Below are 14,267 nucleotides of genomic sequence, written 5' to 3'. Positions count from 1 at the left end.
CCACTTTGTATTCTAAAGAATCCAATCCAAAATGTAAAAATTATATTTTGGATTGGGATCGGATTTCTAGCGTATAAAAGGGGTGCTGATTGATATTATTGGAGTGCTAGAAGAAAGTTAAGAAACACCCAGATAATAAAAGTCAAAGAAAATTATTAAAATAGACCAATTAATTGAAATTCAAATTTTGAAAGATTTAAATATTTTATTGGCATTAATGAAGACAAATGACGACGTCTTAAATTAAAGAAAAAAATGTTGGCTTTAATTTGGTGCTAAATATAAACATTTTATTAATGTGCTTACACTTTGAAAGAACATGCTTCTACAAACTTAGGTATTATATCTCTGGTCCTTTAGTGTATTTTTACACTAAAATTTGTTTCAACCAAAAGAAGTATATTTTAATTAGTATATATTATCAAGTGTTATCAATAAACACACCTTTATTTTTTTGTCTTCTATATTTTTATCCGCCATTGAAAAATGTATTTTTAAAAAAAGAATAAGACTTAACACATACTTAAGTCAGATTACTTTTAAGAAAGAAAATTTGTTTTTTAAAGTATTTTTTAACCTAAAAATGTTTTTATAAAACAACTATAGTGATTCGTTATGCAAGTATAATACTATAGTCAAAGTTTGTGCAATTTTAATTTCGACAATTAGTTGACCTAAACTTGTAATATATGATATTCTTCAATTGCTCGAAATTACAACAGTAACATAATAACCTGATATTTGTTGAACAAAGTTCAACCAAAATCTAGATCCAATTGATACTTCCATTCACTTTTGAAAAATAATCGTAAAACGAATCCAATCACATATGCATTTAGTCGATTGCAAGCTATTAAACCCAATCCAACACATTTTCCAGTCACCAAACGCCAACAATGAATAAATTAACATAAAAAAACAAAAAATCAAAAAAATCTTTCCATGTGGTGGAAGAAGGTATAGCTTCTCCACAAAGTCAAGACAAGACAAAGAAGAGACGACTTGCAATTTCAGCAAATGGGCAAAATTTCTTTTTGATTTTTTTTTTTTGTATCACAAAACATATATAATAATTGTACTTTTTTTTCCTAGTCCAAATTAAAAGAAGAGGGAAAGAATTGACAGTTGCTTGCACCGTTAGCTGAGTTGTTTGCTTTCCAAAAACGATGCATACCTTCAACCACTCTACCACAACCACACCTAAATTTGGAGGCAACAACAATTACCTCATGAGAAAACCCCTTCAGCTAAAAAAAATTAAATGTTTCAGTGCTTGTGAGTTGTGTCACCACCCACCTGAGACAAACCTATCCAACTAACTAACATCACGACAATGTTGTCCTTCTTCATGGCACCTTCGCCATCATAAACCTTTCCCTTTCCACTGGGGCAGTACGAGGCAAGGAAAGTGCTCCTTCTTTGGCAGTTACATTACATGATACATTATTATTATTATTAGTGTTGTCTATTTTCACGCTTCATGCTTCACAATTGAGCTTCACTTTTCTCCTTAAAGGCTGTGCTGGATTGAAAGTTCAGAACATTGAAAACAAGGTTCAGGTTGGTCTTGTAATTTATGTTTTGTAATATTCCACTGTTTCTCTATCTGGGTGTTCTTCAAGTTTCATTTTTTTTTCTTCTGGGTTCGTCTTGTCTTGTGGGGAAACCGGTTTTACTTGTTTGTTACGGTGTGATGTTGTATTTAGATCTAATAGGCCAATGCTTACGAGTTCTTAGATCTGCATAGCGATTTATGATTTCCTTGTTATTATAAAAATAAGTATAGTCATAAAACAAATAATATTGGATATACTATATAGTTTAAAATAAATGAATTACCGGCTCGTGACTAACTTTGAATTCATCTTTACCGGTTCTATTTTTATGAAGATTAGGCAATCACAAAAGTGTTCTCCTTTTGTTTATTTATTTGTTTGTTTGCTTGTTTTTGTGGTTTATACCACCGGCTAATCATTAGGCGCTATTCTTCAGTTAAAAGCTTATCTTGAAACAGCTGTTAGATACAGAAAATTGCAATTATGTAGTTTCAGAAGATCTGTCTATAAGTTAGAGAATGTTTGTTTTGTTTGACTTACAGTTACAAAAATGTTACTTGTTTTTATCATTCTTTCACAAAATCATGAAAACAAAAAATGAAATGTAAGCAAGGTGATGATTTTATAATTATCAGTGGAAACAAATTATCTGGAAATGAAATGGTAAAAAGACCAAATACAACCTAACATTTTTTTTTCTTTTTTTACTGCAGTTAATTGGACTTGGATGCTGTTGTAATTGATCCACTCATGGGAATCCACCTCGCCTTGTTTCTCTTTCTGGCTTTTCTTCGAATGACTTTATCTCAAGATATTGAACATGGTTCAATTCTAGTAGATGGAATTCAAGCAATTGCTGAAACTGATGATAATTTCATCTGTGCTACTATTGATTGGTGGCCTCATGATAAGTGTGATTACAACTATTGCCCCTGGGGGGATTCATCTGCTGTAAATTTGGTGAGTATTTTCGCACTTATTTACATAAAACATGAAATAAGTAGAGAATATATATATTATTCTTCCCATCTCCTATCTCTCATTTTGAACTCTAGAAAGCTTTGAAGCAGTTTTAGTCATTATTCAATGTGGATTGGTTTTTCAGGACTTGTCTCATCCTTTCTTTGCCAAGGCAATCCAAGGTTTGTATATGATGTAGAAAATCAGTCACTCTGATGGCATTCTAAGGTTTTGTGGCTTCCTTACGCTACATAATTTTTTTATTGATAGTATCATTGGAATATTTAGCTCATGCGTGATGTCATTCTTTCCATAATGGTTTGCTTGATAGCTCTCAAGCCTTTGAGGATAAGAGTCGGAGGTTCTTTGCAAGACCAAGTGCTGTATGAGGTAGGAAGTTTGAAGTCCCCTTGTCATCCATTTCAAAAGATGAAAGGTGGATTGTTTGGATTTTCAAAGGGATGTTTACAGATGAAAAGGTGGGATGAGCTGAATCATTTTTTCGACGAGACAGGGTGAGAATTTTAGCGTTGAGATTGTTGTTTTCTTCACCACCTCCCTTCCCCTTTCCCTTCCTTCTAAAGCAAAAATGAAAAGAATAGAATTATACCTCTTATGTAGGGTGCTGTAAGTCTGCAATAGATTTATTTGCTAAAGAGCTGCTTGGTATAGATTTTTTTAAGGACAAAACTTTAGTACTACAAGTGCTTTTGGTGTTCTGCAATTAAAATTAGTGTTACACCTCAGAGTAACCTGTACAATAAAAATTCTCCTAGACAATTTAAAGGATCTGAGTTTTGTTCACATGCATTTCGAATGGGTAGTTTTCCTTTGTTTTTGTTTTTTTTTTGCTTCAGTGTGTGTTGTGAGTGACTTGACATCTGTGGAGTAACTTAGTTGGGTTTAACCTTGCAGTGCCCTTGTGACATTTGGTTTGAATGCACTCCATGGGAGGCACCAGATTAGTCATACTGTTTGGGGAGGAGACTGGGATCCTTCCAATGCCAAAGATTTTATCAATTACACCATTTCAAAGGGGTACAAAATTGATTCATGGGAATTTGGTAGGATTGAAGACAAAGCTGTTTGTTATATTCAATTTTGTTTCATTGGATCTTATTCTTGCATGATGTGCTATAGGTAATGAGTTGAGTGGGAAGGGCATTGGGGCTAGAGTTGGTGCTGCACAGTATGGGAAAGACTTGATAAAGCTTAAAGAAATTTTACGCACATTATACAAAAACTCCACGTTCAAACCTTCCCTTGTAGCACCTGGAGGATTCTATAATAAGGAGTGGTTTGATAAGCTTCTTCAGGTTACAGGTCCAGGCATAGTCAATGTGCTGACACATCATGTGTATAATTTGGGCCCAGGTTTGCTTGTCACTTACCTAATTATTTCTACTATAGTCATTCTTAGAGAATATTTTACGTTCCAACATAACTAGATGATGAATGTGAAAGAAAGCAGTCATATGGAAAGTGTTGCATTCTAATCCTTCTTGTGTTTCTGTTCTAATTTCTTTTTAAGTAGTGTTGAAGTGGCATCAGATACAATCAATGAGGGGATAATTAATACTTTCTTTTATTAAAAAACAAATGAGTGAAAGAAAAATGATAAAATAAACAATGAATTGCCTCTTTTGACAAAACTCATATCATCCAGACTTCAAAGAGCTAATATATTAACAGTTGCTGATGTTAATTTATGTACAGATACCTCTTAGCCTCTCTCTCCCTCTTTTCCTTGATAATCTCTCTAGCTACCTAAAGATCTTTACACACAATATGTATGCCAACATAGACATGTGTCACCTGCAAAAGGCAATAATAACTAATACATCATATTTTGTCACGTCTCTATTTAATTTGTGATTATCTTTCCAATAAGTGCTAACTTTTCCACAAGCTGAGAAACATATACTGGCAACTGATATATTGTGTTTACTTGTTGGGAAAATGATGTTGTCTATCCCCTCTGGTTAGTATATTAAGTTAATTTCTCTTTTTCAGGTAGTGATGAGCATCTTGACAGGAAGATTCTAGATCCTGAGTGCTTGAGCAAGGTTGAATCAATTTTTAGCAATCTTTCAGAAACCATTCAAAAATATGGCCCTTGGTCTTCTGCATGGGTAGGTGAAGCTGGCGGGGCATTCAACAGTGGTGGTCGTTCTGTTTCTAACACATTTGTAAATAGCTTTTGGTAATCTTGGTTCTTCCTTACATCATTTTCTATTCCTCTATAAGTGATGAAATAAGAATTTATAATATTTTGTTTGATAAAAAATATCATTAAAAGTAATCTATAAGTTCTAAAATTTAGGTGACTTACATTACAGGTACTTGGATCAACTTGGAATAGCATCCAGATACAACACTAAGGTTTATTGCAGGCAGACTTTAATTGGAGGAAACTATGGTCTTCTCAATACCACTACTTTCATTCCAAATCCTGACTATTACAGGCAAGTGCCAATTGAAAAATGTAAAATGAAGAGAAAAAGAAGAAAATATATATTTGTTTTTCTAAAGTGTTATAAACATATTGCTTAACATATTGTATAATCTAGGTCCTGGTGTTGTTTTTGAGCAGTGCACTGTTGTGGCATCAGCTAATGGGGAAGACTGTTCTTGCAGCTAGTAGTGATGTTTTTTCACCATCTTTACGCACTTATGCCCATTGTTCAAAAAGCAGAGTAAGTGCGCTATCATCTTATTATAAGATAAACTATGCAAAGGAACATTAGTTTAGGATTCGTTCTTCTATATCTGATGTTTGCTTACCAACTTCTAAAATTTTAAGTTGATATGACACCTTATAAACATACTGACGTTTGATATATATATAAATTTGATCATAAGCATAATCATTATGCAAAATGTTTATGCTAGATTGAATTCTAGCTTGACTCAAAAGAGACCCAAGGTGATATTAACATCAATGAATTGAATGTTACCATACTTGTTCGACCATGTTGAAAGTTTCACATATGGTGCATGTATGTTGTCATTACATATGTATTAAGATGGGAGGATAAAATAAAAACAGAATTACACCCATAAAATCGTTAAATACACATAACCATAGCATAATTCAATTGGGGAACTGCACCTAAAATGAATCTTTATTTCCTAGCAATTTCTTTTTTATTTAAGTTGAATTTACAAGGACATTAGCTTTATCTTTTGTGACTTGGGTAGGTATTAGGCATCTAATTGATATATTGCAACTTTTCAATTGTACCTTTAGCATTCCTACAATTCTTTTTTTTAATTTCATTATACAGGATGGTATAACATTACTGCTGATCAACTTAAGCAATCAGACTCATTTCACACTCACGGTTCATGACCGTGTGCCTGTGAGCAATGGAGGAAATGAAAATGCTAAAAGCATCCATACAGAAAACTCATTCTTTAGTCATCTCAAGAAAGCATTTTCTTGGATTGGAACAAAAGGATCAGATGTCACATTCAGGGAGGAGTACCACTTAACTCCAAAAGATGATTACCTTAGAAGTCAAACCATGTTGCTGAATGGTATCCCCCTAGAATTGACAAATGATGGAGAAATTCCAACATTGGATCCACTACTCAATAATGTACATTCTCCAATACACTTGGCTCCTTTATCCATTGCATTTATTGTATTCCCCAACTTTGATGCTCCAGCTTGTGCGGGACTTAGAAAACCTTAACCGAAAAATCTTGTAGACTAGGTATTAGGACTAAGGGAATGTGAGCCCTGCCATTGAAATTGTATTTAATTGGCTATATATTTGTATCCACAGCAAAGTTCTAACCACCTTTGCAATAATTTATTATGAAAGACACTTGCTAGAAGCATGATTATACTTGGTTGGCTCAAATGATCAAACTTCACCTGAAGTCCATGCAAAATTGCAACCACTTAATTTTATTGGACAAAATTTAAATACAATATCACTGGTAATGTTTTAATAATCAGAATGGATTTTTCTTTTCCATTGTTTTTATACCCGTAAATAAAATTGGCAATGATCCTGAAATGAATTGTCAATTTTTATTGGAAAATAATATTAATAATATTTATGGAATTACTGCTATTGATAAAAAAAAAAGGAATTACAGCAAAATTTATATAATTTAGCACTTTCTAATCGTTAATTAAAATATAGTGCCTTTTATTACTGACTGAAATTTGTAAAAGTTACAAAAATATAAGTGATATTTATTAAATAGATTGGATTTTTTCAATTAATTTCAACTAATAATAAAAGAATATATTAAAAGAGTATGTTAAAAACTATATCCTTACTATTTCTCTTGATTCAAATGCCTTCAAAACAGTTAGGGTTTAACATGACATGACAGGCTAGTTAATTATTATGAACCCTATATAATTTTACATAATTCACTTTTAGTTAACTTAAATGGATAGCTTGTTTGGAAACACAGAAAAACCTTTAGAACAATGTTATGGCACTGAAATGATTTCGATTTTTGTCTCAACGTGTTTGGTAAAATTTGTGCGAAGTCAATTTTGCGTTCCAAAACAAGGTTTTGACAGAATTACTGTATTGTGCTTTTGTGGTGGAAAAACCTCAATGTATTGAAAAAACATCATTTTTATTAAAAATGACCTTATTCAATTCATTCTGTCCTTAAGGAATCAAAAAATAAAATATTTTAAAGATATAATAAGCAAGCCTTTTATTTTTAAAAATAACAAGTGACAATTATTCTCAAGGAAAAAAAATACACTGACAATATTTTTACCCTGTCATCAATCATGAATTTTCATATGCATAATTGTTAATTGCCATATACATAAAATTGTTGACTACTCTTATCGTTATAATCATTAAAAAAATCATATTTAAAGAGATTTCTGATTCGTCCTCAAAATTTTTAACATTATAAATTATTATCCTGTTAATATATAAAAATTAAATGTATATTAATCATTCAGCACTTTCATAACGGCAGAGATAAACTTCAATGATTGATACCCAATTGGTTGATATTGCTAGGATGTGAATGTATTGAACCCAATATAGATAATCATCCCATCCAACTCAATTAGATTTTTTTAGATTAAATTAAATCATTAAATTTGATTGATTTTAGTTTAATAAATTTAATGAAACTCATAAATTGAGTGACAGATTTGAAAACGCCACATACAATTTTACTAATATAAAAATCTTTAATTATGCGCATCTCATTCTCAAATTAATATATTATTTTGAAGTTTATTTTTTTATTTATTTTAAGGCAATTCATTGTTTATGAATGGTAATAGAAGTGGTATTTATGATTTTTTTTTAACCGTATGAATAATATAATATTTTATAAATACTGATTTTTTAAAATATCCAAAAAAAATTATCCTTACTAATTTTTAGTTGAAATTTTTTTAAAAAAAATTCCAAGGCCTAAAGAATTGACAATTTTTTAATAGTTCAACCTCATAACCAATCTAAATAAAGTTTGATTGACTTGGTTTGGTATGACCAAAAGAAATTCCAATCCAATTAAATTTAATTGGGTTGAAAAATAAATAAACTTCAACTCAACCCGAATCACTTACTTACACCCTTGTAAAGAGCAAAAATGGAAGCTCTACCTGTAAAGCCAGCAAGATAAATCAACAAATTGAATTATGTAGTATTGCACCCAGACTTATTTAATCTGTTGCATATTTTATATATAATGCAACACAAGTATAAACTAAATGAAAAGATTGCCTTCATTAAACCAGATGATGGATACAAAGAGAAAAACACAATGATGAAATCAATCAATCTTATTTTCCGAGCAAACGACGGCCACGTTGATTAGCACCTTTCACTCGGAAATTCAACTCATCCACATCATCGTATAGATGATTCAGGGCTTTGTTATGCCTGCACAATTTACCCAAATAAACTATTAGTAATGCCATTCAAATTGTTTGATAAACTATAACCTTGTTTCTACAAGTACATTAAAATCTAGTGTTCATGAATCACCTAAGAAGTAATGAATTACTATATAAAACAATACAATGCAATTGACTAACCTCTCAATCTCGGATCCCATGTCAACAGCCATGTCTTTAAGCTCTCCCAACAGATCACTTAAATCTGATAGTGCATCATCTTGCTTCTTTTTTTCAACCTGTTTCAGGACATTTTATTTAGTAGCTTAATTCAATATTAACAATAAATATAATGTCGTCTAACAGTGTCTAGAGTCTAGTGTTAGTGGGAGAAAGATGAAGATAAAGTTTGCAAAATTGTTAATGATTGTAAATAAAACTGGTTTGTTGCAACTTGTAAATTACTGATCTGGTCATTAGAGCTGAAACTATAGTAAAAAGTCACCAACAGTAGTTAATCACATCAAAATCAGAAAGACACTGATAAAACTGGTATCATAACAGTACCTAACACACTTAGGCTTTAAACAACAATTTAATCTTTAACTACTCTATACGAACCTCAACTTTTTCAAGTGCATTTGTTGGTTCTGGAGGGGGGGTCCGTAGCTTGGACTGCCCTTTGGGTGCAGAGGTCAGTCCCAACTTGTCTCTCTGCTCCAAGTGATTGTCCTTTCTCCTGACCGGATCATCTGCATATCACAAACCGCGTTATGCCAATGATATAGCAATAACAACAACAACAAAGTCTTTTCCCACTAGATGAGATCGGCTACATCAAACACACAAAGGCACACAGTTGGGTTAAAAACTATAGTTTCTGAGATGTTATTTGCCATGAGATTATGCCAATGATACAACCCAAAAATATTAAAATTATAAAAGAAAACATATGCAGAGAAGATATTAACCTCCAACAATAACAGGGCCGGTTATTGCTCGTGTCTTCTTTGGTTTCCAAGTTTTGGAGAAGAGGCCACCAAGGCTTCCCAAGAGCTTTTCTCCCTGGAAGCAGCAATAGTCAAAATTTAGTCAGTTTTAGAGCAGAATACTGATTTGAATTCAAAAGGGTTTCATAACAAAATGATATTATGAAACAACATAATATTTTCACAAAGGTAAAACAACATGAAGAAGCCACCCAAATAGGAACAGAGAAAAAGTGTATTAATTAACAAGATTGATACCCGACTTAAATCGTGATCAATGTCAGCAGCAACATGGTGACTCCTGGTAATTTGTTCACCCTGTTGTTCAAGGGTGACTAGTGTCTTGGTAGCATCCTCTCTTATGTTCTCTGCTATCTTCAAACAATTGTTGACTGAATTTGTAGTCTCTTCAGCCTTGTAAACAGCATAACTCTCCAGTTCTTGAACCGATTGATTCTCTAATCCACCAGAGTCACGAAAATCATTCTTATACCTGTTCCGGTTGGCAGATTGAAAGGCATACGAAGTTGATGAAGATTTCTTATTGGCATCAATATCATCATCAAAGGGGTTGGTGTTAACTTCCAGTGTAGCAAGTGCGCGCTCCGAAGAAGTTTTTCTAGAGGAACTATATTTTTTGCTATCCTTTCCCTCATCATCAGAATCAAATGGATTCGTCCAAGATTCAGCAGAGCTAGGCTTAGCAACCTTCAAAGGAGATTTCTTTGAACCAGACATTATCTCTCTTCTTGCAGAATTAATTCAGAGGCAAATTAAAAAGTAAATTTCTCAAAATCCTATGTGACCTAAGGACACGCTAACTTTTCCCTGAAAAGACAAGCAAGTGCTAATCAGTCACTATAAATGTACCACAACAAGCAAAAGAAACCCAAATATCAAATTATTAATCCGCTTATCACAAAAGCATTAATTTTATCAACAAACCAAATGCATCATAACTTGACAAAAACTACATGTTAATAAAAAGGGCAAAGATAAAAGGAACAAAAGCGATCAAATGTAAAGCAACATAAGGAAAAACCACCAACCATTGACAAGGACCCTAAGAGAAACTAAAAAGGAAAAGAAAAAAAGTACAAAAATTCCCGATAGAACCTGAAAGAACATTTTTCATAAGCCTATAGAAAGATCAACAAACACAAGATTTACTAGGATAGAGGGAATCACAAGATTTCCAAGGATAGAGGAAAACACAAGAAAGCAAAAATCTGGAAAGACCCAAATGGATTAAAGTGCCTCTCTCAGCAACGGAATCATCAAAATCAAAACTTGTAAAAGAGAAAGCAAGATGGTACCTGGAGGAAGGAAACGGAATGTTCAGAAAGACTTGTAAAAAGCATCAATTTATAAGAACTCTGGAAATGGGAGAAGACTGAAGAAGGGTTTCAATAAGAAGTTGACAAAAACCAAAATCGCGTCAAGAAAGGTCAGAGTTGGAGGATGGAAGAAACTGCAGAGAAATCGCAATTTGCAAGGCAAAATCGAGAGTGAACGTGTTCTTTGGGGGGTTTGGTAATGCGCTCTCTCTTGTTCTGTTTGTTTATTTAATTATTATTATGGGCGTCGTTTGAATTGAGACGTTGAATGGATCAAGTGGGACTATGTGGGAGCCATTTCAAACCGAAACAACAAAGGACTTTGGCAACTTCTTTTATGTGGAAAATATATTTTCTTTTGGAATGTTTGGGCACCAACTAAGTATTCAAATGGAAAGGAAAGAAGAAGATTCTACCTTTCATGTGAATGAAGAGGAAGGATTATAGAAGAAGAAATTTTGGGATTCTCACTTACATTTATGCATATTTTTATAAAAATAAAAAAATATATATAGTGAATAATATAATACCACTATCAAACAAGTTATCAAGACATAAGAATTCAATTAGTATTTTATAATCTGTATTTTACTAGATAAATATTTATTTGTACATAATTATAATTTATAATAAACATGTATTTTAAATTTATAAAATATTATAATTAAATTACAAGAAAATAAATCATCTAAATATATAAAATATATTTTGAATTTTTAATTAATAATTTAAATTTTAATATAATTTTATTTTTAACCAAAATAGCTAAGTGGTTAAAAAAATAAGCAAGATAACAAAAAATGGAACCAATGGTTTAGCTTAATTGGCAACAGTTTATGTTGAAGGATCTGAATTTGATATCTATAAAATATATCTTTTGAAAGTGATGATAAGTTTTAACTGTGTTCAAGTGGGGATCAAGTTCAAAAGAATCAAAACTTGTTAAATACTTATGGGTTCTATCACAGAAACAAAATTTCTAATTATAATGATTAAAAATGATTTTTAATTTGAGATGATTGAGAGAGATAATTTGTTTACTTGAAGCTGGAATAGCGTGTGAAATGTATTTACTAAAGAAAGAAAAAACAACGTTTGGATTTCAAGAATATCTAGATGAGAGAGTGGAAAAAAAACTTCACTCCCTAAATTTAAAAATTTAATTTATAATATAGAAATAGATTTAAATATACTAATGCTATAAAAAATATTACATTTTCATATTATTGATTTTTAATAATTATTTTAAATGTTATATTTATGATGTTTTCTAATTGATATTGCATTAATATGTTTTTATTTTATTTTCTTATTGAACAATTAATAAATTCTTGCCGGTCATTGAATATTGTGTATTAGTACTATTGTATTGGTTGATTAAATTTGCGTCAGTCCAAAAACAAAAGGCATCCCAAAGATGTCACTAAAACTCAACAAACTTTGTTATAATTGATTAAATGAAAGAGCCATTGTAATTATTATTGTCCACCTCTGAGTTTTTCTATTATAGAAAATCCTCATTTTTAAAAGGTGGACTGATATTTATTTTCTTTTTTATGTAGTTACGTGCATTTTTTATTTTATTAGTTGACATATTAAATTAAAATAATTAGCAACTAGACAGTATTTAAAATAAATTTTAATTTCTTATTGTTTTTATCAATACTTAATTATTTTTTATCAACAAAATAAGTATGATGAAATATTTTAAAATTGTCATAAAAATTATTTTATTAAGTGAATTAATTTTTATTTTTAAATTTAAAAATTTAAACACCTTTGTTTTTTTAATTAGTTTAATAACTTGTGATAAGTGTATATCCTACAAATTTATATGTTGTGATTTTTAATATATTTTGCTATTATTTTTAATTAATAAAATACATGATAGTAAATGTTATATCAATATTTACAATACATACATATATATATATATATATATATATATATATATATATATATATATATATATATATATATATATATTCATGACAAATGATGTTAAATCAAAACTTGTGTAAAATATAATATACATGACAATAATTTGTTTTGATATTTTTTCAAGAAGATTTTAGCATGTTGTGATAGTTATGAAACTCAAAAGTTACTCCCTTCATTTTTATATATAAGATATTTTTTACTTGATTGTTTGTTCCTTTTATTAGATTCTCTTTTTTCTTATAATATCTTTAATTAATTATAATATTTTATTTTTAGACATTAATTACTTCGTGAGAAATAATTAAGTGAAAAAATAAATAAAAAATAATTTTAGAATAATAATAAAATAAATTATCGATAAATTTAGTATAATTAACTAAATTAATTAATTTTCTTAAAAGAGCACAAAAGGAGCAATTCCTAAGACTCACGGCAAGAACCTTATGGTGAGACATCAATCCCAATATAAGTACCATATCAAATTGGAGCATTCGTTAGTAGACGTAACAAATTACACATGATTCGCCCCTATAGGTACTTTCTCACGCTTCATCACATAAAAAACACCATTATAGTCTATAGAAAATAATATAAATAAGTCATGTAGGCCTTAAATATATTGTCTCTAATTTTTATATTCATTTATAAGCGTAAAGTATCATTTTCAAAAAAAATGGTTATATACCTTTAATGAGGTATTGTTTTCTAATCTTATTTTTTCCATCACTCTCTAACTTTGATACACTTATTCCCTTTTAAGTATTAGAATATTTGCAGGTACATCACTAGAGTTTGTCTTATTGCAACATGATAATATTTCATTTGAATATTCATCCTTTTGAATTAGTGTTGAAAATAATTGTTTCTGTAAACTGCAAAAAAAAAAAAAAATATATATATATATATATATATATATATATATGTGTGTGTTTGTGATTGTGTCATGATTAATTGTCTATTTATTAATCAGCGTACACCGATTATATCTTTCATCATTCTTGTTGTTTCAATATTGTATATGCAATTCATGCCATTAAATGGTCTAGATTCAATCTTATCCAAGCTTAAAATGGGAAATGGAAGTTAATTTTTGGGTTTCCAAGGCATTAGATGGTTTAGATTCATTCTTACCCAGTCTTAAATTACAAAACTATTAGATCCAAAGTTACCAAATTTGGTATGCATTTGTCATTTGTATCTAGGGGTGTAAATAAATACGAGTCACTTCGAAATTTGAATACATCAAAATCAATCTAAGTAATTTGGGTGAGATAATTTTTGTGCCTGGGTCAAACTCGTTGAATTTTTGCTTGAGATAGGAATTTTAATATCTGAACTTGTTGATTCGTTTATTTATATTAAATTATTATTATTATATGTAACATATAATATATATTTTAAAATATTAAAAAAAATCAAATACTATTGATGGTTGATTATAGACTTATCGACCTGAATTTAGTAAGTATTAACGTATCCTTAACCTTCAGGATCAAATCGGCAATGATTTTACTGATTGAAGCCACTTCATATGAGCTTTTAAAAATATTTCAAATATATTTACAAAGAATAAGGCTCGTAATATTCTATTGGTTTTGATTTAAAAAAGTATTTGAAACACATCCTCGCTATGCTTATTGAA

General features: G+C 30.3%; 2 protein-coding genes across 4 annotated transcripts; one reads left to right on the top strand and one right to left on the bottom strand.

The window, feature by feature from the left end:
* The first annotated feature begins 1,112 nt into the window (after nt 1-1,112).
* LOC100782283 (heparanase-like protein 2) lies at nt 1,113-6,370 on the top strand. Of its 3 annotated transcripts, none has more exons than XM_041015881.1 (10): nt 1,116-1,554; nt 2,270-2,516; nt 2,662-2,698; nt 2,848-3,031; nt 3,432-3,580; nt 3,657-3,890; nt 4,530-4,719; nt 4,856-4,981; nt 5,110-5,212; nt 5,804-6,370. In XM_041015881.1, exons 2-10 carry the CDS (start codon nt 2,307-2,309, stop codon nt 6,212-6,214), a joined length of 1,644 nt encoding a protein of 547 aa, XP_040871815.1. In that variant the 5' UTR covers nt 1,116-1,554; nt 2,270-2,306; the 3' UTR covers nt 6,215-6,370. The 3 variants fall into 3 exon arrangements, with proteins under 3 accessions (XP_014630909.1, XP_040871815.1, XP_006579525.1); XM_006579462.4 differs by having other exon boundaries at nt 1,116-1,560; XM_014775423.2 differs by lacking the exon at nt 5,804-6,370 and having other exon boundaries at nt 1,113-1,560; nt 5,087-5,213.
* A 1,771-nt stretch (nt 6,371-8,141) lies between these two features.
* On the bottom strand, nt 8,142-10,994 carry LOC100809874 (SNAP25 homologous protein SNAP33). Its single transcript, XM_003524619.5, has 6 exons — nt 10,664-10,994; nt 9,606-10,175; nt 9,330-9,423; nt 8,980-9,110; nt 8,560-8,657; nt 8,142-8,404 (listed from the first exon to the last, which is right to left on the bottom strand). The coding sequence occupies exons 2-6, from the start codon at nt 10,083-10,085 to the stop codon at nt 8,305-8,307; spliced, it is 903 nt and encodes a 300-aa protein (XP_003524667.1). The 5' UTR covers nt 10,086-10,175; nt 10,664-10,994; the 3' UTR covers nt 8,142-8,304.
* Between the last annotated feature and the right edge of the window lie 3,273 nt (nt 10,995-14,267).

Source organism: Glycine max, chromosome 5 (assembly GCF_000004515.6).
Source record: "Glycine max cultivar Williams 82 chromosome 5, Glycine_max_v4.0, whole genome shotgun sequence".
NCBI classification, from domain to species: domain Eukaryota; kingdom Viridiplantae; phylum Streptophyta; class Magnoliopsida; order Fabales; family Fabaceae; genus Glycine; species Glycine max.
The sequence above is the reverse complement of the archived record's forward strand: the minus strand, read 5'-3'. Positions and strand labels throughout refer to the sequence as shown.

Bases quoted from the DNA above. Each gene is read 5' to 3' on its own strand.
- LOC100809874 (XM_003524619.5), bottom strand. From the start codon at position 10,085: ATGTCTGGTTCAAAGAAATCTCCTTTGAAGGTTGCTAAGCCTAGCTCT. The intron at 9,111-9,329 runs GTTAATATCTTC...TGTGATATGCAG, and splicing joins CGGCCCTGTTATTGTTGGAG to ATGATCCGGTCAGGAGAAAG. The intron at 8,658-8,979 runs GTTCGTATAGAG...GTCCTGAAACAG, and splicing joins ATGCACTTGAAAAAGTTGAG to GTTGAAAAAAAGAAGCAAGA.
- LOC100782283 (XM_041015881.1), top strand. From the start codon at position 2,307: ATGGGAATCCACCTCGCCTTGTTTCTCTTTCTGGCTTTTCTTCGAATG. The intron at 2,699-2,847 runs GTTTGTATATGA...TTTGCTTGATAG, and splicing joins CTTTGCCAAGGCAATCCAAG to CTCTCAAGCCTTTGAGGATA. The intron at 4,982-5,109 runs GCAAGTGCCAAT...GTTTTTGAGCAG, and splicing joins CCAAATCCTGACTATTACAG to TGCACTGTTGTGGCATCAGC.